This window comes from Anser cygnoides, chromosome Z, assembly GCF_040182565.1.
Source record: "Anser cygnoides isolate HZ-2024a breed goose chromosome Z, Taihu_goose_T2T_genome, whole genome shotgun sequence".
NCBI classification, from domain to species: domain Eukaryota; kingdom Metazoa; phylum Chordata; class Aves; order Anseriformes; family Anatidae; genus Anser; species Anser cygnoides.
Window position 1 is genome coordinate 77960150 of NC_089912.1, and position 26437 is coordinate 77986586.

A 26437-nucleotide genomic window follows, 5' to 3' on the forward strand; every position below is an offset into this window, starting at 1 on the left:
TCTTAGGAAAAAATTACATGTAATCAAGAATATTCAATACAAAATCTAGGATGGCTATTTTGTGTTCTAATATTCTGTTTTCCAAACTAGCAGAAGGAAAATCTAATTATTCAACCACTTTGCAATGTTGTGAAAAGATTGAGAGCCTGAAACATACAGCCGCCCTGCAACTCAGAGGATCAGCATCATATGACAGCAGCAGGCACAGCTGCTCAGCATTCCCACCTCCCACATTCAGAACAGAGCCTTGGCAATGCCTCCACTACTAACGTAGTAGATCATTTCAGCTGTGCAGATACTCTGCAGTCTCAGAGTTAAGAAATGCGAGAATTAAAAGTCAAGTGTACAGCTTTCTTCATGGGTTTTGGTATATTTTTCCCTATGACTGATATTTGCTTTTTTTGGGTTTTCTTTGTATTTTCCCCCCCCCTCCTTTTTTTTTTTTCTTTTTTTTACTTCCTTTCCTTTTTTTTTTTTTTCTCCACAAAAGACAAATAAAGGACAGGAATTGAGCATGCGGGTTCACACTGCCACCCATACAATTACAGCCAAGTTGGTGAGCTCCAGTCAAAGAATAACTAACTTCACCAGTTGGTAATTATTCTCTGAATAGAGCAGCAAAAATGCAGGAAATGAAGTGCACATACTGCACTCCCTCCCCCCAGGAATTTTGAAGAATATCTGCACCTAACCCACAGGTCTTCTGCCTTACTGACCCCATACCAACAAGATTTTCCCAGTTTCTTAACAACTCTTTTCCATACTGTTGGGCTCCTGTCCAAGCTCCATTCCATTCCTGTCCAAGCTCTTTTAACCTAAAATTTCAACCCTTGATACTGTAATCCCCAATAGTCTCCCATTTATTTACAGCCAGGACCCTGGCTACCTTCCACATTTCAAACCTTCCCTCTTCACCTCAGTGTCCTAAACCAGCTACTTCTAATTCTGCTTATTCTCCATCCTAGTTCCTTTCCCATGGTCTTCTGTCCAGCCAATTCACCTTCAACTCTTGCATTCTGATTCTCACTTCCCTTTTTTGACTATTTTCAGAGTCAACTCTTCCCACTTTACATGGTAGTTATCGGCCCCTTCCCTGCTTTTTTTTTTTTCCTTCACCCTCATACTCCTCTCTAACCACAATCCCTCTCTTAGTCTATTATCTTCTCTTTCCCTGGTCCGAGCTTCACCTCCTATGCACGTTAACTGTTTGTTTTCTCCGTGAAGACTACCGATCACAGTTGAAAGGTAAGAAGAGCACATGGAGGTTCCCTGTATTGTGCTACTCCCCAGTTCAGTCTAAATTGCAATGCAAAAAAAAAAAGCTGATACTTGTGACTCCAAAAGGTTGGCTGTTTTTTTTTCCCCTCCAGTTCTGGAGGGCATCACATAGTTTCTACGGAAATTGTACATTCAAAAGACAGTCAAAAATAGTAGCCACAAGTGGATCAACATATGCATAATTTAGTTACTGCTAGGACTTGAGATGCCAGAGCATTACTAGAACAAAGAATATTCTTAGAGAGGAATCTGATTTTGTGCCCACTGTGTTTTTTCAGAAGCACAATCTTGGCAAAAGTGAAGACTATTTTTACAGAGCAGCAAAACATGCTACTGTTCTTAAGGCCCTTCCTTGTCAAAGCCCTAATCTCTGTTCCAAAAGTAACAGGGCAATGAGTCCTCTTGAAGAAAAGGTCAGGAGAACTATTTTTAAACTCTATAGAACTTAAAGCTTCCTTCTCAAATGTTTTTGACGAGACTGTTTCCAAAACTATTGACATTGGTTAAACTTCATTTTCTACATACATACACTACATGTGTGCATTACTAAAATATAATCACCATAAAGTAACAGATTAATGTATTTAGTGACTTAGCAGTTAAAGATGATAAAGGAGCTTTATGTTTTACCTTCTATACATATAAATTTGTTTCTCCATGCAACACCATCAGGTCTTGGAATAGCTTTGGCCTCACGAACTGAAATCATTTGATGGCTCCAACTGGGGAAAAGGAAAACAATTTGCAGATCTTTTAACTCTTGATTCTGAATAATGTCCGTTTACATTAATAAGTTGTCATACTGCTACATAACAAGCCTGGATAGCACAGTACTTTACAATAATGAGCAATTTAATATAAAGTGCTACAAAAGAGTAAGGAATGATGGGTAGGAAACAAGAAAAAAATTCCACATGCACGTAAGTTTATAAATAGAAACATCTGCAAAACAACATCAGAGGTTTCCCATGAGTAACATATGTTCATGACAGATTTTTTTTTTTCAAAAGCCAGTATCAACTTGAATATGGACACCTACATTTATTTCTAAATTCAAAAGAAATTATAGCCTCAAAAATTTATCTTTCAGGTATTTCTGTGGAGGAAAAAAAGGCCCATAAGGAGTTTAAGTGCAGAGGAAGTCTGATACTGAATGCCATATATATATATTCAACAATGAAGTGACACAAAGAAAGCACGCTTACAAATGAGCATTCCCAATGCAAGAAAATTATTAGAAAGCACTAATACTTTGAATATGTGGTATTTTTGATATTCTGTAACATCAGTGCAACAACTCAAATGTGCGTCTGAAGATAATCTACTGCATTCTGCACACAGATTTAGAACAATGAAACCACAGGAAATGATCACACAAACAGGAACAGCACTCCAGCATAGACAGCAATCTTTATTAGTCTTGGCACAATGATATGCCAAACACAATGGCAGCCAAAGCTACCACCTGCAGTTTTATGATCTTAACCAGTTCTACCCAGCCAGTTTTCATTTGTTCTTAACTAAGCCAGACAACTGCTGTATTAGCAAAAAGCCTGGAATGCCAACAACAGATCATCATACACCCTGACTAGATAGGGATTAGAAACAGCAGGGTAGCATGCTGATAGCTGAACTGGTGTTATGTACACCTGACTGGATCTCCTGACTGTATGGATCTTTTGACATAATGCAAAGATACAGGCACTCAGCTGCGTACATCAACCACCTGCAGTAAATCTGTTAATATCAACTGTATAACAAAATACAATTCTAAATTATCAGTTAAATTTGGAAGAACTCTATGTTCCATAGGTCGTCGATCAGCTCTCATAACTCCACTAAGTCAGTGGCAATAAGACAGTTTATACCAGCTAAAAGTCTGTGCCTGCAGATTCTGCAAGTTAACTTGGGTACAACTCATTATTAAAGACACTTATGAAATCCAGCTGCTTGAATTTAATTCAACATTTTTACTTAAACATCTTTACTTCAATAGAGCACATACACTACTCTGTTTAAGAATACGAATAGGGCTTTTTGATATTTCAAAAAGGCACAGGGCACAACCAGTGAAGTACATGTTTGTGTACCTTAGATTACTAGTTACCCACTGCCGTGCATTTTTAGATTTCACTCTAGAAAATTAATACGAGTGAAGATCAGTCCTAGCATTAAATGCAAACTAAAGTTTTCACTGAATCCTATCACTCTCCCTCTTCCTAATTCCCGGAGTAGACTACTCGTCTACTTTTGCAAGAACTAGAGATATTGTGAAGAACCAAATACTTTTCCGTCATGTCTTTTTAATAACCTGTCATCAACACAAGCTTAATAAAAACTTCAGATGAATTGCTTATAAACAGAAACACGTACACACACAGACAGATTACAACAACAAAATAAGCAACAGGAACATCAAAAGAGCTTGAACTGCAGCTCCAGTACATTGGTCGTGACTGGAAGAAGCAGACAGTTCAACTATTCTGCATTGTCTAAAATAGCATTTAAGAGAGATCCAGACAAGCAACAAATGTTACACAACAAAAGTATTTGATCTATGTTTAGTTTAAACAGGCAATATTTTTTCATTTCAAACACTTAATTTTTGCTCATCTTTTTATCCACAGGTTATAGTTGACTTGATTCCTCAGCAAGAAACAAATGCATTTATAATATACTAGTTAGCAAGAAGCAACAACAACAACAACAAAAAGACATTTCTACCTTTTTAAAGAGTTCCATATTTAAACTTAGAAAGGACTACTTTCTCACATTAAACCTTCATTAACCCTGCCTTGGTACCAAAATCAACTTGAATTATAAATGAATTACCAATAGGAAATGATTTGTTTATTAATTATAAACATTTTGGCTTGCACACAAAAACTTCATAACTTCCAATGTTAAGTGAATAGTCTTAACATGTATTTCAATCTGTAAATTAACAATAACCATTTGAACAGCAATCATTAGTTATTTCTAGTGTCACTCCACATCAGGTATGAGTGCCTCATGAAGAACACAAGAATTTGAATAAAAACAAAATTTCCAGGTGTAAGCCTGTGTATGAATATGTTACAAATAGATTAAAAAGTCTGTACTTTCCAAATCAATATTATTAATCTATTTCTGCAAGTAGCTTTGGCTTATGAAATGTGTACCAACTACAAACATTATTAAATATAGTTCTATTCAAAAATATATTATTATCATCTGACTAATTCTGCCCTGGAGAGAGCAACTGTATTTTATATTTTGTCAAGATAGTGTAGCTTATCTTTGATCATGTCCACCAAATACAACTTAACAACAACTTAAACAACTACAGCATAACTTGAAATGAGAAATACAAAAGCAGCACAGTCCCAAATAACAATCTCTAGGTTCCCTAGCAGCATTTTAAGGGTAGCAACGCCTTGCTTCAAGGTCTCACTTTATAAAGAGGCAGCCAAGTGAAAACCTGCTGCCTTCACTCACTGCTGCAGATGTGAAATCAGACACTCTTTTAAGACGGCCTGGTAAACATGGAGCAGTTTCCAAATACTTTCTTCTAAGACACCTCCATACATTTTTCTACTTTGTCACATTTACTGCATGATCAGCAGAGCTTTGATAATTTGAAATAGTGAAAGATAAAACAAAGATATAAGCATACTTTTTGTCAGCTGTATCATGTGAAACACTATGCAGACTTGAACTCTATGGCAAGAGAATCTCCAACCATGTTGGTAAATTATTTAAGCCTTGCTCTCTATAGTCTCATATATGCAGCAATTTCCAAATCACATTTCTGATAACTTCTGAAGGGGGGAGAAAATTTACTTCTTCTAGAAACAACAAAAATCCCAAACTCAGACCGCGGAATGAGCACATGGTAACTGGCAATCTCTTCTGAAAGAACTTATAGTCTAAATAAACAGAACAGATTAATAGCATATGGGAAAAAAATCACAGCGCAAGGTGATAAAATTATTTATGTCTGTGCAGAATGCAGTGCTCTTGTTTCTTCCTTTGCACCCTACTCCTTGGACCTATCCTGCTCTTAAGTATTACTCACTGAATCAAGTGAAACAAAATACACATTCTAACTGAAATACCTACTGGCCTTTGCTATACTGGGGGCGGAGGGAGGTTTAAAACAACATATTTCCATCTTCCCTTCATCTTCCTGACAAATAACATGCACATAGTTGATCAGTTGAGCATTTCAGGCAGGCAACTTCATTTAATCATTTTATCCAAAGTGATGATCTCTACCCATCATCTCATTCTTGACTACATGCTGTTCCTTCAGCAAAATGCATCCTGTATATCAAACCCTGTATTGTGGTGTCCTACTCCATAGACAGGAATCTACGAAGTCACTTTTATGAAAATTGAAGTAGCAATCTTTTTAATCAAACACATTACAATTCCACAGTGACAGCTTACTGACATGGTACAGATCAGTCGAATGTGACCTAACTTTATAGTTTTGTAATTTGAAGTATAATCTCAAGAATTCTGTGCATAAAAAGAACACTAGTTTTAGAGGAAAAGGAAAGAATAAAAAAGGCGTTGATTGCAGCAATGAAAATATTCAACACATACAGGAGTAAAATACTAGCTCTTCCACAAAAGGCACCACAGATCCCTGTGTTTTGTCTATTTAACTCTTACCCTCATTCCCGCTTATGCTATTGTTTCCATCAGCAACCTCAAAGCAAAGATAACATATACTGTGGATAGCATAACTCTATTTTGTTCTCACTAGCTGGCTATCACACAGAAAATATTTAAACATCATGTTCTGCCTGCTTTTTCCTCAGCATGGGCATTAATTTGGGTTTCTCTTCTGAAGCCAACTAGCAATTTTTTAATGAAACTATACAGAATTTTAATATCTTCAAGGCAAATGTTTTGCTCATTTCAAACAGGATTTAAAGTTATCAGGGATGCACAGATGGCCAAGTCAACAGTACAATTCAGTTTTATTTCCCTAGCAGAAAGGGTTAAAAATAATCTAAGTTGCTGAGTGATGTGCAGCATTTCCCAGGATGACTTCTCAGCTATAGAAAATTTTCAATACAGGATTTGTAATTGATAATTTTTACCTTTTTTTTTTTTATAGCAAAACATCATTAGTCCATCGTTCAAATAATTTGCACTTAATTTATGCTGGAAAAACTAGCCAGATACTTTTCTTTATTTATTTTTGCTTTAAATTCCCTATCTGAATGCATAATCTACCCAGTTACGCAAACTACTTCAGACACTCTATCAGCGTTCCTATTTTCCTTCAGTCATTTCATCTGTTTTTTCTGTCAGTGATTACTCCTGCATTACAGTTATTCTTTCCTCTTCAAAGGTCATAAAGCACTGATATAATGAATAGAACAAATGAAAAATTTTAATATTCTGAAACACTAAGAAGAGCTTATTACTTACTCAAATTCTGTGGCATAATATTTGAAGAAGCCTATTAGCAGATCTCCAAGGCTTGATTCATTTTTTGAGAGGTAAGGAGGAATGGTACATGGAACTTGATGAACGAGATGCAGCTGCATAGTAGGATCAAAAGATTCCTGTCAAAATAAAATTAGAGTATGTATACACACACACGCTGCCTTAATTTAGGTGTATATTTTTTTCACAACACAAAAGCTGCCCATTGTTTGCTTATTAGAAGTTCAAGTACAACTTACAAGCAAAGAGCTCTATTACTCCTGTGCTCCTCTGTTAGATATTTGTTACTCTGACTGAGCTCAGGTAGAACCATCTTGCACAGGAGCATCTGAGAGCACCCTTGCCTTCTGTTTGCTAAATAATTTTAACACAGGAGAATCTCTGAACTGATGTTTACACGCTAGTAAAACAACATGAGCAGAAGCTGAGTTAGGTAGGCTGCACTGAGCTGGCTGCAGCTGAACTGAGATAGGATAGGGGAAATAAACACAGTAATCACCAAGTCAGCAGTTTTTGCAGCATAAAAACAATCCAAAAAGAAGGCTATACTAAGGGGATGCTACATTATATAGTGATGTCATGTATTTTAAGGAAAATGAACCCAAGATACACAACAGCAAGTTTAACATTCACATAAGAAGATACATCTAAAAATGCAGTAACCTGTTCGGTTATTACTGTATTTTTTCCCCCACCCTCTTTGTTACTTTGAAGAGTAATATGCATGACTCTCAAACTTTATGTACTAGAATATCACTGGAAGCACTATGCACTATTTACTAGTTCACAGCAGGCAATGTTTCGTCTGAGGCAGGCAATGTTTTGTCTGGGGAGAGTATGGTTAGTGATCAAACCAGTGGGACTGGAAAGTCTGAGACTCCTGTCCTCTTTGCCAATTCTGCAGGACCTCCTGGAACCTTCTGTGGAACATACCTTCTGTGAAAAAAGGCCATTCTTACAGCTGTGAAAAAAATGAGGTCGTCTTCTCAAACAATATGATTTCGCATATAAAATTATAGTTGTTATAGTTACAGGAGCTCAAAATGCAACAGCAAACAATCCAACAGAACACACCAAAAATATGTATTCGGACATAAAAAGCAAATATGCAGTATACATATAAAAATCTAAAGGGGGAACAGAAGTTGTTCATATGTTATGCAGCATATAAAATTTTAACCCTAAAGTTAATTAGGCTTGTACTGGAGTGAAAGTCACTCCCTGCAAAAATCAACAAAAAGTTGTGTAAGAGTCACAGAAAAGTATTTTAGTACCAGCAGTTTAAGAGCTCACAAGGAAACGGACATAAAGGAAAACAAGTAAAGAGAACAAGTGCTGCTGGCCTCTAAAAATATAAAACAGAAATACAATGAAATTACTACAACAGACATCTACTAACACTAGTAAGTGAATGTTTGGAGGCAGCAGACATTTTCTGAAAATGAAAGCAAGATTTCTTTTATGTTCAAATGCCTGAGAACTGCTCAACTACAAGAAGAATCTGTAAGCACAATGAACTTGGCATACTGAGCAGGAAGAAAAGCTACATTATGGGACATTATTTTTCAGAATAAGCTATTTTCTTTCGCATTAGCTTAGAGGATGTTGCTTTTTCTTAGCAAGATTGACATTAAGTATATTTTACTTACATTTTTATCTATGACTTAGTTTGCACTGATGTTTGCACACCATTTGAATAATGAAAAAATTAGTCATGTGGTACTAGCTATACCAACAGCAAAAGTCAATATATCAAATATTATTGTAATAAAACATAAGGCTAAAATTAGAAGTACATGTATGCCTCTGTGTGCATGCATGCATCCAGAAAAGAAGGAAAGAATAAAGCTATTTCATGTAGCACTTTATCCAAGTAAATTTTTTCAGTAAAGTTTGCTCACAATTAATGGAATATTAAATTACTAAGCTTTGCAGCATTTCAAAGGCTGATGTTGATACAAGCATACTCCAAATGAAAGAATTTTTCAGGATATTCAGTTCAATGTTTCTTCACGGAATTTAGAGCTGACCAAAACTCATGTAAGCTCCAGTGTTGTAAACTTGAAAGGCTGCTTGTTTGAAGTGTACAACATTTCAAAGATTCCTACCCAGAGCAGAAAAGATAGAATTCCTAAACTTAAATAGATGGCTATTTTCTAAATCCTCATCTAGCAACTAGGATTAAAAGTGTAATTCAGAAATCTAAAATTACAATGTTTACAAAAATAAATCTGTTCAAAATTAAGTTTAATTTCATGATACCTACAATTCTAAGTTTTACTGTGCATACTAAGTACGTTCGCTTTACATAGGTTAAGCAAATCAAGGCTCTTCTTACCGAGGGTTTCTGCCTTCAAAAAAAACTCATACTATACTATGTAAGTGTTCTAGTAAAAATGAAAGTTACAGTCTACAGCAGTTAGTCGTTACAAGAAAATCATAGTTTTAAACATGTATGCAGTTATAAATAATTCTCATCTATCCTCTTGCTTTAGTAGTTATACCAATCCATGGAAATGAATTTTTGGAAAGCATTACTGAAACTACTGTTTAGGCAGAAAATATTTTTTGCATTAATTTAAATTACCTAAAGCAAAATGTTACTTACACGTTTAAGTACACTGTAAGTCAATTTAGTCAACTATTTTATTTATTTTTATTTTTAACATTGCAGATTGCTGATCACAACATGTAGAAGAGAAAAATGTATTTAATCTTTCCAAAATACCGCATGTTTTTTATGGAGGAAACTTATTACTGGATTAGCACATTTTACAGGTAAGACCACACTATTATTATTTAAAATTAAGAAAGGGTACAGGGAAGACTTCATGACAATTTCTGTCAAGACATAATCAACATTCAATATATCAACAACCGTGTCATTTATTTAAGCTTGTTAACAATTCAGTCACTCAATGTCAAGTGAACAAGACATTAGAGTGGCCACAGACAACCCATGGAACTCATAGCCCCTCTCCATCTTTATTCACCTATTGTAGGCCAGGGGCGATGGTACTTTTCTTGCTACCAAAGGGTTGGAGAATAACTAAATTAACAGTACTAAGTATAGATTATAGATACTACACATAATTGGGGTTGTTAATAAAACAGAGATACAAATCATCCTTCAAACTAGCTTAGTTTCCAGCAGGCCTTCCCTGTATTTTTTCCTCTTCTTAGCTTGTTCTAGGAAGCAAGAAATTCAGCTTCTTTTAAAGATAGTCCTTCATTTGCCTGTTATATCTTTGCCTCATGACATGTTAAGAAATGGAAAAGAAATTCAGGATCCGATTAAGAAATAAATAACTAATCTCCAGTATTTCAAAATATTCACGGAAAAAGGGATTCCAAATCTTTTTTTTTTTTTTTGCTAGATCTTTAGTTAGATTGGCTGCTTACTCAACGAAACACTAGCATTCAGCAACATGCTTCATATTGCATAGCTTGATAATGCATACGCATATTCCCATTTCTACCTTACATACTGGAAAGGAACAGAAGTATGTATCCAAAAAAACCTACATATCAAGATATTCAAATGAAAAATGAGCTTAATTCCAACTGTCCAACATTCTTCCCTAAAAAGAAAAATTTACATTAGCATAGTATATTGCCATTGTTGATAGGTGTCTATATTCAAGCACATAAAATACCCTTCTCTAGTCTTACAAATGATCATTTAACTCAAGTTTACACTTCAAGAAAGTGCAGCTCAAAGGGGAGAAGCAAATTTTATCTGTCCAAAGACTGTCTCCCATGCATGAAATAGCTATAGTAAGCACCATCCTGTACTCTACCCCATCCCTTTGGGAGTGATCTTGCTGCTTGTCAAACTGACGCAGCAGAAACAAAAGCGTGCTCGTGCAGAGTCCATGAAGCTCACAACCCAGAGCGCTAGCGAAAGCCCACCTCCTTCTTGATTTAAGCTAATATGCCAGACTGCTCTGGAACACTGGGGACTCGCACACACATTGCCTTCTGCCACTCAGTTACAGCAATGTTTACCCCTAGCAAACATGCAGGCAAAACAACCAGAAGTAGTAACTAAGTAAGCCATTAGAGGTTTTACAGAGATCATCTGTGAAAATCGTAACTCAGAGGTGAGTTTTGCATAAGCTTCAGAATGGGACAATGCATTTTGTGGGCTACTGTCATCTATCCCATCTGGCTGGGCAGCCAGGAAGCTCTAGAATTCAACTCCATGCCTGATATGCTCCAGCACTCCCTCTGAGTGTTGCAAAATATGAGCTTGGTGCCAGCTGGAGACTACCCCATGGCAACAGAACGCACAGGAGGGAAGATCTGGTGTCTCTCCAGGACTCCTCACCCTTCACATCTATGATAGTGATACACTGAGTCACAGAATTTGCCTTTTGTTTCTTGTTCAATGTAAGTGTGTCTATTTTACATGGCATCTATAATCTAAAGCAAGCAGTTTCCTTCAAAGCACAAAAGTATTTTCAGGCTGCAGAAAGACCTGCAAGTGTGATTTTCAAAGAAAAACAGATTGTAAGTAGGGTGGTTTCTTTCAGAAGGACAGAAATGGTATTTCTGTATTGGAATAGAGGCACAGATTTGATCAGCTACAACCACAAGAAAAACATATGGTTTCTTAGGAAACCGGGATTTACCCATGCTTTATAATTATTACTGCAACAACATACAAGACCAAAATCATTTTGGTGTACTTCTCATTTTAAAATTCTTCGCAATATCAGTTTTCAAAAGTTGTAGCTTTACAACACGTTACATACTTGCAGTTACATACTACATTATGTAATGTAGTTACATACTACATTACCAATGGAGAGAGTAAACTAAAAATGTATTTGCAAATTTCTAGCATGATTGTTTTTTCTGACTTAATCCACAGTTCTGATTTATTTTTACAATATCTGTGTACAAAATATTATTGTTACTTTATTACTTACTCTAAAGCATTCAGTCCATTCTCCAAACAAAAAATTATGCTGAAACAGCATAAAAATGCTATTCTTACAGCAGCGGTCTTGAAACACAGGAATCTCCAAATGATTTACCACTTTTACAGAAGAAACCTTGCTTTTAGTGCAAACTCGGATTTTTCAAACTTACGGTATTGTATATACTTTCACTTTAATCACTTAAACCATTAATGTTTGTAATGTACTGTAAAGACATTTATGCAGTTCAAACTACAAATATAAATATTTGAATTATTATTAAAAGGTAAATGTTACTGTTTCTTGCAGTTGTTTTCTTTAAATTATATGCCACACAAACTTAAAATACTACAGCACATAACATTTATGCAAATAAAATTATTAAATTTAGTTATTAAAAGAAACAAACCACCAGATAAAGCTGAATGTACAAGAAATGAAAAGCAGCTTCAAATAGTTTTTAGTACTTCTTTCAGCAATGAAGAGATTAAAAGGTATAGGGTTACAACATAGGAATAAAACTGCAGTTTACTATAGCTCAAAGCCTTCTGCATCTTGATTATCCTAATTATCCAAGATGGTTGACACCTATTTTCTCCCTGATGTACAATGTCATCAAATATTCCCATTTCAGCATATTCAGCAACAGTTCTTTTGTTCTCAAACATGTTTTTAAGAGAATAGCTGTTATTTCTAGGTAGTCTTTCTTAGATAAAAGCTCACTAATTACAGCCCTAATTCTGCAGTGGATCAAAGCATACAAATTCACAGAGTTCTCTTGAAAACTGCAGAGTATGATCTGGACATAATAACAGAGTCCCCAAAAGGTGTTTTCTTGTTTGGGCTGGAACCCAATTTTGTGAGGTTCCAAAAGTCTCCTAGTAAACATTTACTCTCTGAAACCAAAAATAGCAGGCAACTCATGAGCTATTGGAAGGTACAGAAATCTGAAATACCACCATTGGATTGAAACACTACTGCTTAACTTACAAAGAAATAACAATCAGAAAGTTACAGATTACAGAGGGGTATTTTCAGCCCAGCATAAAGAGAATTAGGTCAGCAGTTGTCATTTCTCACTGTGTGAAACCTTTTCATGTAAAGCAAACTCTTTTCATTAAAGAAATCATCAAAAGCAGCATATAAGCTTTTTCACACTTGTTTAATGTATTGATGACTAGGCTTACAGACTGTTTAACTTAACCCATTACAGATACTTAAAAAATCATATATTTTAGATAAGCAGTTTCATACACATACATGATGTAGTAAATTCATAAGAAACACTTACTGGGTATTTTTTCTGGAGGGACGGAAGTATGGGTTCAGGTAGGGCTATAAAAAAAAAGTTCAAAGTTGCTGTGATTCATGTAATTCACAGGAAACAATATCATATCAATTACCCCAAAGAGTTGGACTGAAATTCCATCTTAGAAACATCTACTAAGAACTTCATTTTCATGCATTTTGTAAAGTAAAAGTTATTCCACAAATATTTCTATTACTACATTTTGTATATAGTAGTATAGGGAGTTAATTCAACTAAGGGAAGCTCTTACTATGATACTTCTATCTGTAGAAGACATGAAAGATTCTACAACAGCTGGGTACTACTTGACTTTTAAAATTCATGTTCATTCATGTTTATAAGAAACTCACTGAGATTCCCTAAAAGGCATATCATAGCTTCACTTCCCGCCTACCTACATCTAATAGGATTCTGTTGCAGCATAGGAAGTCACCATATACTGCATACGTACACATTCTTCAGCAGCTAAGTATTATCTATTACCCCAAAAAGTCTCCAAAAATGACCTAAAGATAAAACGCCCAATGTGCTTAGTAGCCATTCACAGCAAAATCCACATAAAATACATAAACACAGTTTAATGCTGTTACCTGGTCTACTAAATGGCAAACAGGATATAAAAGTCATACAGACAATAATGACACTAACGTACACAAAATAAACTAAACAATTCTAACTTTTATGAAAGTCAAGAACCAGGAAAACATATTGCATAATAAAAATAAAAGGGAAAAAAATTATCTCACAGGTCTGATGGTGCTACAGACAGAAAAAGTACCCACATCCCACTCAAGCCTTAGAGCACCTACAGAACTGTTAGAACACTCCTTGCACTAAAGCTTTAACATCACTTCATCAGCATATCTTTTTATACAGTTGGTCTACATCATTCACTAGGGAAAATGATAATTAAGTTCAGCACACAGGACTTTGACTTGGGACCTAATTCAACCTTCAAACAAGGTCTCAAACGGGATGAGATGTTAAAGAATCTTTCTTCCATAGGGACTAAGAATTAGAATAGCAGAATTCTCAGAACATGCTTTGGATATCTTCAAAGAGTGTAATATATTAACTAGCAGGATTGCTAAGAATATGATCAGCTACTTTAATAATCATTTAACTTTCTTTGTGGGTGTTCAGAATTATGAAAGAGCATCTTATTTCTATAAGACGTTGGATATTTTCCAGTTCTCTGCTACAATGAAAGAAAAGGTAATGAGATCTGGGCAATATGAGTAATCAAGATGTATCATCTGGCTCTGCATAATATACTAAGAGGATGGAGTTATGGGGAAGAGTTAACTACCTACCACTAGCATTTGTCACATGAGTTTTTCTTTTCCTGCTTTACAAGACTGTTGGGCCTGTTACCTGGAGGAAAGTTCATGCACAGGACATTGATGTAGCTACAAAATAAACTCAAGCCATGGTCATAAATCTTCTGCATGAGTATGAGAACATGGAAATGGATTAAGAAGTCAAGGAAAGCAATTTGCCTGGAGAAGATGGGGACACTATTTATTGCTAAAGGTGGTTTTTATTTTTATTTATTTCCTTTCCTAGTACCATCAACAAAAGCCTTATTAGAAAACTGTATGGCTGACACACAGGCTGCTTTCCATATTATCACATGCATGTAGCAGAAGTGGAAAAAAAAATTAAACCACGTTTAGACGACACTTCTCCAACCTTTCCTAAGCAGGAAAGACTGATGAAGCATAGGTAAAAAGGCTCCCCTTTGGCCTGTACTGTTACTGCTGATACTTCCTAGGCAGCTGACTGATTACACACAGATTTGAATGAAAAGAATCATTCAAACTTATTTTTTCGAACCCCAGGGAGCTGTGGCAGCTGCCACAAATGACTATAGCAAATGCCCTCATGCTTGCAGAATTGTCATGCTTACAGAATTGTTAACATTATGGCAAGCCTACACATTTACACTTGCTTGTAACACCTACTCTCTTCCTTTGTACATTACTTTGATCCAGTAATGGGCTATTCATGACTGCACACAGCACACAATACAAGAAATCCCTCACTCTCCATCAGTCCCCAGAGTTTCTGCAATACACTGAAAATAAATTTGGAGAATAAATTTCAAAATTAAAAGTCCAGGTTCCACTCAAATTGTAATACCAACTATTAAATGCTTATCAAGTCATCCTTAAGATGTTTGCTAATTGCTAGACCATGTAAAGATACTTTTCACTTCTCCTGCTTGTGCTTCACCTTTGCATAGCAACATTTGCATCCCAGAGTAGCTTCCAACATTTTAAATTCTGTATCTAATAATTACTTTGGCCTTTTTAAGTCGACTATCATCTCACCTCCTCTAAATCAACCACTAGCTTTTTTTGTTTTCTTGTTTCTGTTAAGGATCTATACAGAAGTACTCAGTTGCTAATACTATGGTTTCAGAGCTGTGACAACACTTCCTTTTCTTTCCACAGAAACAAAAGAATCTATGGAATTCCACCACATCAGATGTGAAGAAAACGTCACAGAGAAAACAACACAGTCACAAGACAGACTTGCTTATGTCCCTGGGATTGATACGTTAATAATACGCACATGGTACGGGCTTCAAAGAGTTCAAAAGTAAGTCAGCCAACTGGATCCCAAACACACAAAACACCCTCCTAGGTCCTCTACTACAGATACTGTTCTGTTGAAAGAAAGCCACCAGCTTGAGTCAACTATCATAAAAAAACCTTCCACCCTAGCAAAGAGTGGGTGTAGCGTCATCTTGAAACTAATAAATAGTTGGCTACCCACTCTACAGGGACTATCTTCATTCCAGGCCAAACAAGCTGTCATAGGAACTAGGCATTGCATCTTTCCATCCGATTTAAAAAAACAAACAAACAAACAAAAAAACCCACAACCACTACCACCAAAAAAACTACACAAACTGACAAAGAGAAAAGTCTAAATAAAATGAGAGCATATGCAATTCGTCCACAGATACTACCATAAAATGTTAAAAATCAGTTGTTACTAAAATAATATGGAAAGAACAATCAGGACATTACAAAAAGTATACAAAAAGATGTAGAATTAACATGAGCAACAAGATACAGAGGCTACTTGTGAACTAACAGGAATTACGAAAAAAGAAAATAGGTCTAGGGGCATACTACTACACCAGATGTGCTCTTCAGGGGTTTCTTGCCTTCCTTTCCGAAATCACTCATCTCCCAATAAGCAATCAAGAAACTCATACTGAGCTTAGTGATTTCTTGCACGACTCCTTAAGTCTCAAACAAGAATTGCAACCTGCAAAATTACAAAAGTGGATTTCCTCTAATGAAAGAAAGTGATGAGGGATAAGCTCATTTCTATCTATTCCTCAGGAATATTTCTGGGCTGAATGACTTTCTTGAATTCTCAGCAGGGATCCTTGGCCTTCCTGCTCGATACAGTTGTTCAATGTTTCCATATATTGAAGTCACAAGAAAAGATGTTGCCCCTAGCAGTCAAATATCCCAACTTCTAATGGTCTTCAACATCAGTCACCTTATATAAGGCAGTAATCAGAAGAAAATCTAATGATATGGTAGTGCATTCTTGCATATACACATCCTCCTCACATTCAGTTCTTCACTCATCAGAACACGGAAAAATGATCCCACAGTATTCTTCCCTTTGAATTTTCTTTTCAAATTCCCAAGTTCCCAAATCAAAAACAAATTGTTATTTCCACGCTTAAGCCTTTTTAACACAGGCACATTTTTTGTTAACTGGAGCTTGAGTTTATTTTATAGTTACACAATGTCCTGCAAGTACATTGATTTTTTTTTTCTTTGGAAGTTGGTAATTGCCTTCAAGGAAGAGGTCCGCTTTTTAAATAAAAAAGCATCACTATGGAAATGAGTAAAAACACATAGCTTTCAGATTTTTTTGTGTGTGGAAGATCATTTCTAGCAGTGTTTAATTTTATTAAAGAAGAAAACTACTCAAATGTAAACTTAAAAAAGGACAGTGTTAACATGCAAAAACATACTTACTCTGTAAATAGTGCAAAACCATCAACACAAGACTGTAGCTGTTTAAAGTACCACGACTGGCATCATTTATGTCGTGAAAACTCGCCCACTTTTTAACAACCACTACTAATGGACGAACTCTTTTCTCAACTGTAAATAAAATAAATACTTCTCAAAAAAGGGCATGTTTAGACAGAAATCAATCAGTTTTTGTTCCTTCATCAACATGATACTCTTCTTGTATTCTAAGGTTACTTTTTGCAAACTTTTACAGAATTTACTTAATTATTCTACAACTACTATCTATCTCATAAAAGTCACAAAAACCGTTTGTATTTGAAAAATACCCATTCAAGTATTCAGATCCACAGATACCCAGCAAAACCCCAGTAATTGACAGAACTAGATACATCTGTCAATGTAGCAGTGTCACATTCTACTTCTAAGTTATCCCCAGTTCATCACACAAATTCTCTGAATTAATTTGGTGCCAGGAAAGACCAAAGCTATTCTTTTTTTTTTAATTTAGATTATATAAACTATGAAGTCAGGGAAATGAATTTTGACTGAAGGAGACAGAGCTCATGTTTTTTAAGTTTTCCTTGGAGTCCATGAAAGTGGTAATCACTTAATCACTGCATCCAAACATTAATTTTAAATTGCCTTGGCCTAAGTAGCTTTTTTTCCCCCCTTACACCAATACATGCAGCACGAGGAACAAGCAAGAGAAGCTAGAAGCCTTGGCTCACTTCCAGGGCTACAACATCATTAGCATATGTGAGACTTGGTGGGAAGAGTCCTGTGACTGCTGTGCTGTCATAGACAGTCCTAGGCTCTTCAGGAGGGACAGGGAGGGCAGGCACTGTCTGTAATGGAGAGCCTGAGCTGAACGGAGCCTGGAGTTGGTGATGATACGTTTGAGAGCCTCTGGGTAGTGAAGAAGGGTCAAGCAAATAAAGCAGATATCATTGTGGGAGTCTACTATAAACCACCCAGTCAGGATAATGACACCAATGAATTATTCTATAAGGAATTAAGGGATATCTCTAGATCAGATGCACTTGTCCTTATGGGTGACTACAACTTGCCAGACGTTAACTCAGAATACCACATAGTTGATAGCAACAGGCCCAGGAGATTCCTAAAACACCTTGATGATAACTTCTTGGTACAGGTAAGGAATAGGAAAGGTGCCCTCCTAGATTTGTTGCTTGTGAACGTAACAGGGTGTCATGGGTGAAGTGCCAATTGGCAGTCATCTTGGCCACAATGACCACGAAGCAGTTGAGTTTAAAATACTTGGTGACAGCAGGAAAACCGTCAGCAAAACCTCAACCCTGGATATGGTGAGAGCAGACTTCAGGCTGCTCAGAGAAATAGTTAGTAAGGTCCCCTGGGAAACTGCTGTTGAAGGTGTTGGGGTCCATCAGTGCTGGTTGCTTTTCAAGAGTCATTGCTTAAGAGTACTGGAGCAGGCAATTTAAAAATGGTGGAAGTCAAGCAGGTGGGGCAGAAGGCCAGCTTGGCTGAGCAGGGATCTTCTTCTATAGCTTATGTAGAGAAAGAAACACCTGGATTCTCTTGTGCCCTCCAGTGATTTGCTGAGAGGAAAACAGAAAATCCGTGGCAGAAGCTAGAAATGCCTATTTTCTAATAGGTGTTTCCTAAACACCTTTGAGTTGTTGACATAACCCCTCAGCTATAATCATGAATGGCAAATACTATTTTCCTACCCATAGAATGGGTAGAATGCTTAGAATGAAATCCCTTCCTAGGTGTATGTCTTCCTGGATATATGAAGAAATTATAGTCAAATAACTTTTCCAGGACAAGTTGTAGACCCTCGTAGTAAAGTGAATATGGGATACTGAAATGTCTCTGTTTGAAATCTTAGTCAAAATTAACTAGTAAATATACTGATAGCTGACAGCATCAGCTGGAAAAGGTGCCTGTACGTGGAAACTGAATGTGCTGGTAAAGGAAGAAATGCAGATGACCTAGAAGAATTAGCCTGAAGTCTGCTCCTTATGCATTTATCTGCCAAATAAGACTCTGATGCCAAGTAAGAAAAACATAGCTTAGACAAGTTCTTAATACCTCTCCTTTAGAAATCTATTTCATAATCTTTCCCTGAAAAACAACCTCCTGAGGAGACACAACCCAGTACTGTTTTGGGGTCAGTATAAAAACTGAAGCTGTATTTTTGATTTTTCCAAGGAAAGACTCTGTAAGAGCATACAACCACACACACCTATCAGTGGCTGTCAAGGAAACAAAAGGGAAGACTACAATGATGTATGTGATTCTTTTCCTCTTCCTCTCCCTCAGAAAACTGAAGCAGCCCTCATAACAGATATGTGGACCTTAATATGAAGGATCTTTGTTATCTTCTGAATATTATACCATTCAATTAAAAACATACATAGCTGATATACCAGTTTAATCCATATATTTAGAGTGAGCAACAAGCAGTTAGATAAAAGCTAACTAATGTAACTAATTTGGTAATTTAATATAGTACCTTAATATATTTGACTGAATTTTAGTAGTTTATCACAAAATCAAAACACAAATTTAAAAAAGCATAAAAAGTTTATAGAAATAAGAAAATAAATTAGAAACTTACTGTATGCATAGGTTCTCAGAAGGAATGTATTTCTTATTCCTACAATATTGTTTACATTCAAGTCAAACTCCATGCAGCTATCGGGAATGAGAAAAGAAAAAGAATCAAGTGTGATGGTATTCAGTTCCGAAGTATTTACTACCTACTATTACCTGTTACTACTGCCCTTTAACTACCAAGTGACACGTGGAGAAACACAACAAAGATGATAATATTTTAAAAGCTTCCACAAGTAGTACTTGTCTGCAAGTAGTTAAAATCATCTGCTTTGTCTGTGGTAGTTAAGTTATTTGTAGGACTTGAATTCCATTATTATCAAAATGCAGTAGTATTTTTTGTATGATGAATAAACGTAGACAGAAACGTAGACCATTGCACAACTTAATATATTAACTAATAGTTGGAATTTTAACAAATCTCTCTCTCAAACAGAATTACAACAGATGATTTACTACGGACAACATCTGATGTCAGGAAGGATTCTCTGAAGTATTCATTCAGCAAACCGTGACAGTGAATTGAAAGGGATACACAACTAGAAGGGGTCAAAATGTAAGAATCTCTTTTTTGCCATGATGGCCAGAGATAATCAGCAGACATTTTGAAATGAAAACTCTTATTAGAACAGGGGGCATGCTTTGTGGGGGAAAAAAAGCCACTTATGAATTTTAACTGTTTCAGAACACTTATTTTTTAATAAGTTCCATACTGTTAACAGCAAAAAATAAGGCAGACATTACCTGCTTTATTTTTATCAGTTCAAAAATGAAATTTTAATTGCTTATAGACATTAATTACTCTCAGTACTCAAGAAGCTATATTAAATTCATAGCTAATAAGCTGCTGCAACATTTTAACTTGCAAAGAGAAGAGCCTATTATTGACAAAGCAGTAGATATCTATTTATGTTTCCATTTTATATATCCAGGCCTCATTCATATAGCCTTTGTTTGTCTGAACATTCCTTTGGATTTTCTTGAACTACTACTGTAAGAGCATCCTATCAGGGCACATGGACTTGCAAATGTTTAGTTTGCTCAAATATTCCCTGAGCTAATCAAAGTATTCCATGACCTTTCACCAAACAACACATATCTTCATTGCTCCAGCCTTTCACCCTGGTCTCTGGGACCTAAGCAACCTGAAAGCTGCTATTTGCCTCTGTCTTTGCATGCAAAGGCATTCAGTACCTCAGCCCTTTCACTGTCCTGTGTAACCAGGTCCCCCATCTCAGTCAGTACTGAGCTCACGTTTTCCCTAGTCTTTATTTTGACACTGATGTACTTAAAGAAGTTGTCATTGCCCTTTACATCCCTTGCATGATTCAATTCCACCTGGGTTTTAGCTTTAACAGCTTAATCCCTGGATACTCAGACAAAGTCTCTGTATCCCTCCCAGGTCATCTATCCTTGCTTCCACCTCCTGTCGACTTCTTTTTTGTGTCCGAGTTTTGCTAGGAGTTCCTTGTTCATCTACAAGGCCTCTTGGCATTTTTACATGACTTCCTTTTTGTTGAAATGCACTGCTCTTGAGCTTGGAAAAGATGATCCTTGAATATCAACTAATTTTGTTGGGACCCTCTTCCTTCCAGAGCTCTATCAATAAAATAGAAATAAATGATATCCTACTATTAAATCACATCACAGAAACTATATTAGGTGCTTCAGGCTATCAAGTAAGCACCTGACTGTCACTGCACTAGCTTTATACTAGCTGTATAAATTTGCAATTCAACTAAAATACAACACAAAAAAAAAAAGACTTCAGTGGAATTACTCATATTGAGAGCACATACATAGAGTACTTTCATATGTCAGTGTCCAAGAAATTACATTGAGCAGAGTACTTGCCTGACTTTATCCCTGAACTTCACTATTGGCACTTTTGCTCGAATCAGCTGAGGTCGCTCAATGTAGCATGCTGAAAGGGAGAAAATATCCAAATTAAGTTTCATGCAAGATACTTATCTTAAAAAAGATCCTAAGTGAAATGAAACTGATGATCTATGGCAAATAGTAGCTTATCAAATTTAACAATATTCTCCGAAGGGCTGCACTAAACTAAGTAACCTTTAGCAACTGCAGCGAAAGTGCTATCTAGGAAAGAGTGTAAAAATGCACTAAACAGAGAAAAACATTTGTGGATTTTTTTTCTGCAGGAAGTATATTCAAGAAATTTGAACATATGGAATGCAGTTCTACAACGCCTTTGATGAGAAGTACTTTAGTTGTAATAGAAATTACAGTTTTCTATTGTAACTTTTACAACAGAGTAACTAAGAGATCAAAAAGAAGGGAGCAAGAGCACATCTATCCAAGATGGTCAGATGCCTGCGTTATGTCATATATAGCAAGGGGCACATTATCAGCTGCACATTTTTAATTGCATATAATTTGCTTACTGTTGAAATTATGCATTTTACTAATCAAAAATACTAACTGTACTTAACACAATGTTATGTAACATAACTGTATCTTCACGATGCACTTTTTATGCTTAAAACTTCACTTAAACTGTTTCTTTGGCTAATACAGTATGTAACAAGAAAAACTTTTCCTATCAAATTAATCGTGAACACAAGAAATCGGATTTGCAGCCAAGACATTGGTTTTCATCAAAGATGTGATAAGCTTTATTTACCTTTCATGGTAATGGAAATAGGACATGCAATAAATTCACAGTCCCAGGACTGCACCTCAGATGATTATCCTCACAGTATCAAAATGCACTCTCAATGCCAGACCACCCAAACCTACTAAGCTCTGCCAGATCCATCCAGTGCCACCAAACACATCTTTGCACTTTGCTACTTGAAACTGCTGCATCAGTCACATTATCTGTGATTTACCAGTTCTCCACAGTATCTCAGGCTATACTTAGCAGTTACCCATAATCGCAAGTAAGAAATGGCCAAAGATGACAATGGAAAAGACAAAGAAAAAGCAAATCTTTAGTTTATATGGCACAAACTTGGGCAAAAAGCACAGTTTGAGTCATTTCTTACACTGCAAATTCTAGGTCCATTTGTATTTGACCATAGCTAACTTTAGATGGTATGTTCAGGTTTGTTGAAACACTACTGTTTAATATTCAATTATAACAAGTTTTACTTTTTTTTTTTGAGACTTTCTGAAAGTGTTTTATGTATATACATATTTGGACAGATTGACCTGAAGTAATCTTTTACTTGGGATTCAAATGCCTTGTAAGATCCTAAGCAACACACAAGGAGACACCAAAACAAAAAAGAATGCATCTTACTAACTCAATAATTTTATAGGAGGACTTACAGCTGGTATTTGAGAGGAACTCTGGTCTATATTCATTGAATGTACCATGCAGTATGACTTAAACAAATGTCCCCTATTTCCAGCTGTACCTGAAGACACATCCAAACATCTCTCCTGTAACATCCCAGAACACTTTTAATGTAAAGCTGTAGAGCTCTGTCTTCTTTCCTTTCATTACCAAATTTAAGATAAAGATGCCCAACACATAGCCTATGGCAGACAACTGTGAGCATCTATATGCACACCACAGCTATTTAATTTAACTCACTATAATCTTTCTCAGGACCCCTTCAGATATTAACTGGATTCATTCTAGTGGCAATCCACTTCAAAACACATCCTTGCCTGCAAGTGCCTCCCAACACTTGACAGGTACTCATGTCAAGTTAGTTGGCTAAGAAAAATAAAAAGCCAGTCCAATTTGTTTCCCAAGGGTGAAATATGATAAAGTCAAAAGGTACCTGATGTTGGTACCCCCAGTGGCTCACACTGATGACACTGGTAACAGAATCTCTACTGTACATTAACAGTAGATTGGTTCTTCCCCAGTATATATAACAGCCACAGAATGGGGTATTTTGAAATATGGGGGGGGGGGGGGGGGGGGTGTGTGGAATAGACAGAGAATGAAGGGTCCTTTTTTTAAACAGAATGTTCTTCTTTCCATGTAACGGTTGGAAAACAAAGACTTATGTCTATACCATCATTAAAAATGTCATATTCTCACCTACGTGTAAAATCCTTCAAGGTAACTAATATGAGTTCAAGTTCCCTTGATTCTCCTAGTCGCTGCATGTTCCTCACTAGAAAACAGTTATGTGGATTGCACTCTAGTACTCTCAACACTACTGCACCTTTTTGTACAACTAAGAGAAAATGACCTCTTTATTAATTAGGTATAAATACCAGTCAACCCAGTACTGCTAAATTGCTGTTAAAATGAATCCTGTCTGGACTGGATAAATCTAAAGAGAGTAGCCAACACTTGGTGGTTCAGATTATACTCCCTTCAATACATTGTAACTGTTGTCTTGGTGGTTCAGATTATACTCTCTTCAATACATTGTAACTGCTATCACCCCAAATTCACTTTTCGCATTCCTAAGAGAGTGGTTTTTACATGCAGTTCTGTGGATGTGAGCCAGTATTACATAATAGATATATGCAGGTATCTGAACAAATACATCTACAAATTACAAATCTACCATAGGCCATGTACTCCGCTACTCTGTGAAATTAAAGACAAATTGCTGCTCTCCTTATATTTCTGTACTCTAGTAGAAACACAATACCTAACTCTGAGACCAAAATGTCACAAAGTAATGAGTAAATATCAGAAGCATTCTCTTGCTTTGCTCTGCAACTTGAGTGTTCAAAAAAGAACATCTTGATTCTAGTCCATATTATCAATGGAGAGTGAAAACACAGATAAACTACTGCTCTAAGACTTGAAATACGATGGCCTTGAGATCCTTGCTTACACTTGTTACCTTTTGAAAGCTCAAATTCAAATAAACTGGAGTTTAGATACATTTTGAATCCAATTCCCATACCACTTAACTGAAACACTAATCTAAAAATCACAATAAACTATATAAAGGATAAAAAAGGTGACACAAAGTTCTGAAAATGGTTTAACTAAAAGAGATGTAAGAAGTTGAAAAAGAGATGGATCCAATCAGCACTCAGAATACTTCCTAATTATCAATCAGTAATGGAATTACAGTGAAGCAGAAAATCACATTATTTTTATAGCCTTCATTTCGGAATGTACAGGAACATCATAGCGCAGGAACAAAGAGAAGGAAGTTAGGAGAGGCGCAGCTAGAAAAAACTTCTTCCACATTTCTAAACTATAATGATCTAGGAAAAGGCTTAAAAAAAAAAAAAAAGCTTAGAACATTATCCACTCCACAAATACTGCCGTACAAAGAATATATTCTTTCACCCCTTTAACTCTTTACAAAACCAGCTCAAAAACTTAGTTTTAAGCAACATTTCTTCACACTTCTCCCCCCCCCCCCGCTTTTAATTTCTCTTACAACCTGGCATATTTAGTTAGCATTCACATTTGGCCTATGTTTTTTTCTGCTCCTCATTGTTTAGCAAGCAATAAGTTTAATGACAGCTCACGCAGTTGAAAACACGATGAAGTCTTTCCTCCACAAAAATGAGAAAGAACTACTTAACTACTGTGGTCAAAGAAGGATTACATTAAGATTATAAGGCAGCACCACAAGTATTAGCTGGACAGCACACAACTTAACAATAACGATCAGAAGAAACTTCATACCTTCCTTGCTGTTAAACAGCACACGCAGTAAAAGGGTGTTGTTTGAATGAAACTGCAATTCTTAAAGAAGTTTTGTACAGACAGATCTTACATTTGCTTTTACACAGTACTAGCATACATGTACTCATGCTATCCCTTTGAAGGCTGCAAATCTAGAATTCTGGCTGAAGTTGAAGCACTGTTTCAAAAGTATTACGATTTCTGTATGCTTCTTTAAATATATGTAGATGTAGACCCCACCTTTAGTGGCTAAGTGGAACTTGACTTCTGAAGACAGTACAGGTAAGAAATTACTTTAAAAAAAATCAGTTCTATTAAAACAAACAAGCAAAACCTTAGCCAGTCTGGAGCTGACAATGGATAGACATTTCTAAGCACATCAAGCCTGACACTACAAACCCATAGGAGTGCCAACAGGACACCACTGAAACATACTGCTAATATTGCCTCCCCAGAGGTAAAGAAAAAGCATAGGAATCTATTAGCTTCTGAAGTCTAGCCTGGGGAAAAAAACAAAACAAAAAAAACCAACCACCTCTCTCCAAATCCCATGAGCTATTTTGCAGTTGTAGATGACAGCAATTACATTTGTTTAAATAAGCTTTCATTAAAATAACTGGCAAACCTCTTTGTTTCAGAAGTAGTAAACCTCAGCATAGCTGAAAAGTTTGTAAATGAATTCAATCCAAATGGAAAGACGCATATTGAAAAACATTTTCATTTCAAATCAGGTGAATGCTTTCAAACAACTTTAATCTACCAGCTCTATGCAGAGAACATTCACTGAGAAACACAAGGATAGATGGCTAGATACAGGAACTCCTGCCCATAATGGTGTTAAAATCATGATGAGATGATCTAAGAGATCTACATATCACAACTGACAAAATCAGAACGAAAAATATAAGAAGTGTTTTGTCTTGCCTAACCTCCCATTGAAGAGTTGGATTAAATGAAGTTCACCAAAGGTACTCACAAGGCAACAGGGAATTAGGAAAACAGCCAAAATGAGTAATGGCAGGAAAAAAACACTTCAGGGATTGCTCCCCCATGACAGAGATGCCTTTCTGTTACTGGTACTCCCTGGCAAACAGACTTGAATTTGTCTAAAACTCTCTCACTGAGCACCGTATATGTATTTTTTAAGTGATAGTTTATTTAGATGCTCTCTTTCCAGTCTCTAAAAACACAACTATTTTATCACTGTGTTTCTCAGCACTGGATATTACCTGCATCCTAGGCATACCAGATTAAGTTCGAGACTGCTTACAGAAAAACG

At 36.1% G+C, this 26437-nt stretch overlaps 1 protein-coding gene across 3 annotated transcripts in view; it reads right to left on the reverse strand.

The window, feature by feature from the left end:
* The window catches only part of TENT2 (terminal nucleotidyltransferase 2), a 41865-nt gene that overhangs the window by 6085 nt on the left and 9343 nt on the right, over window positions 1-26437 (reverse strand). For 2 of the 3 annotated variants that reach the window (XM_048079499.2, XM_013190867.3), the window contains exons 10-15: window positions 21426-21495; window positions 19576-19652; window positions 16971-17099; window positions 12940-12983; window positions 6706-6842; window positions 1909-2000 (exon numbers count right to left, since the gene is read on the reverse strand). In XM_048079499.2, coding sequence (XP_047935456.1) covers window positions 1909-2000; window positions 6706-6842; window positions 12940-12983; window positions 16971-17099; window positions 19576-19652; window positions 21426-21495 — 549 coding nt within the window. The remainder of the gene's footprint in view (window positions 1-1908; window positions 2001-6705; window positions 6843-12939; window positions 12984-16970; window positions 17100-19575; window positions 19653-21425; window positions 21496-26437) is intronic. The other variant, XM_013190869.3, reaches the window with a different exon arrangement.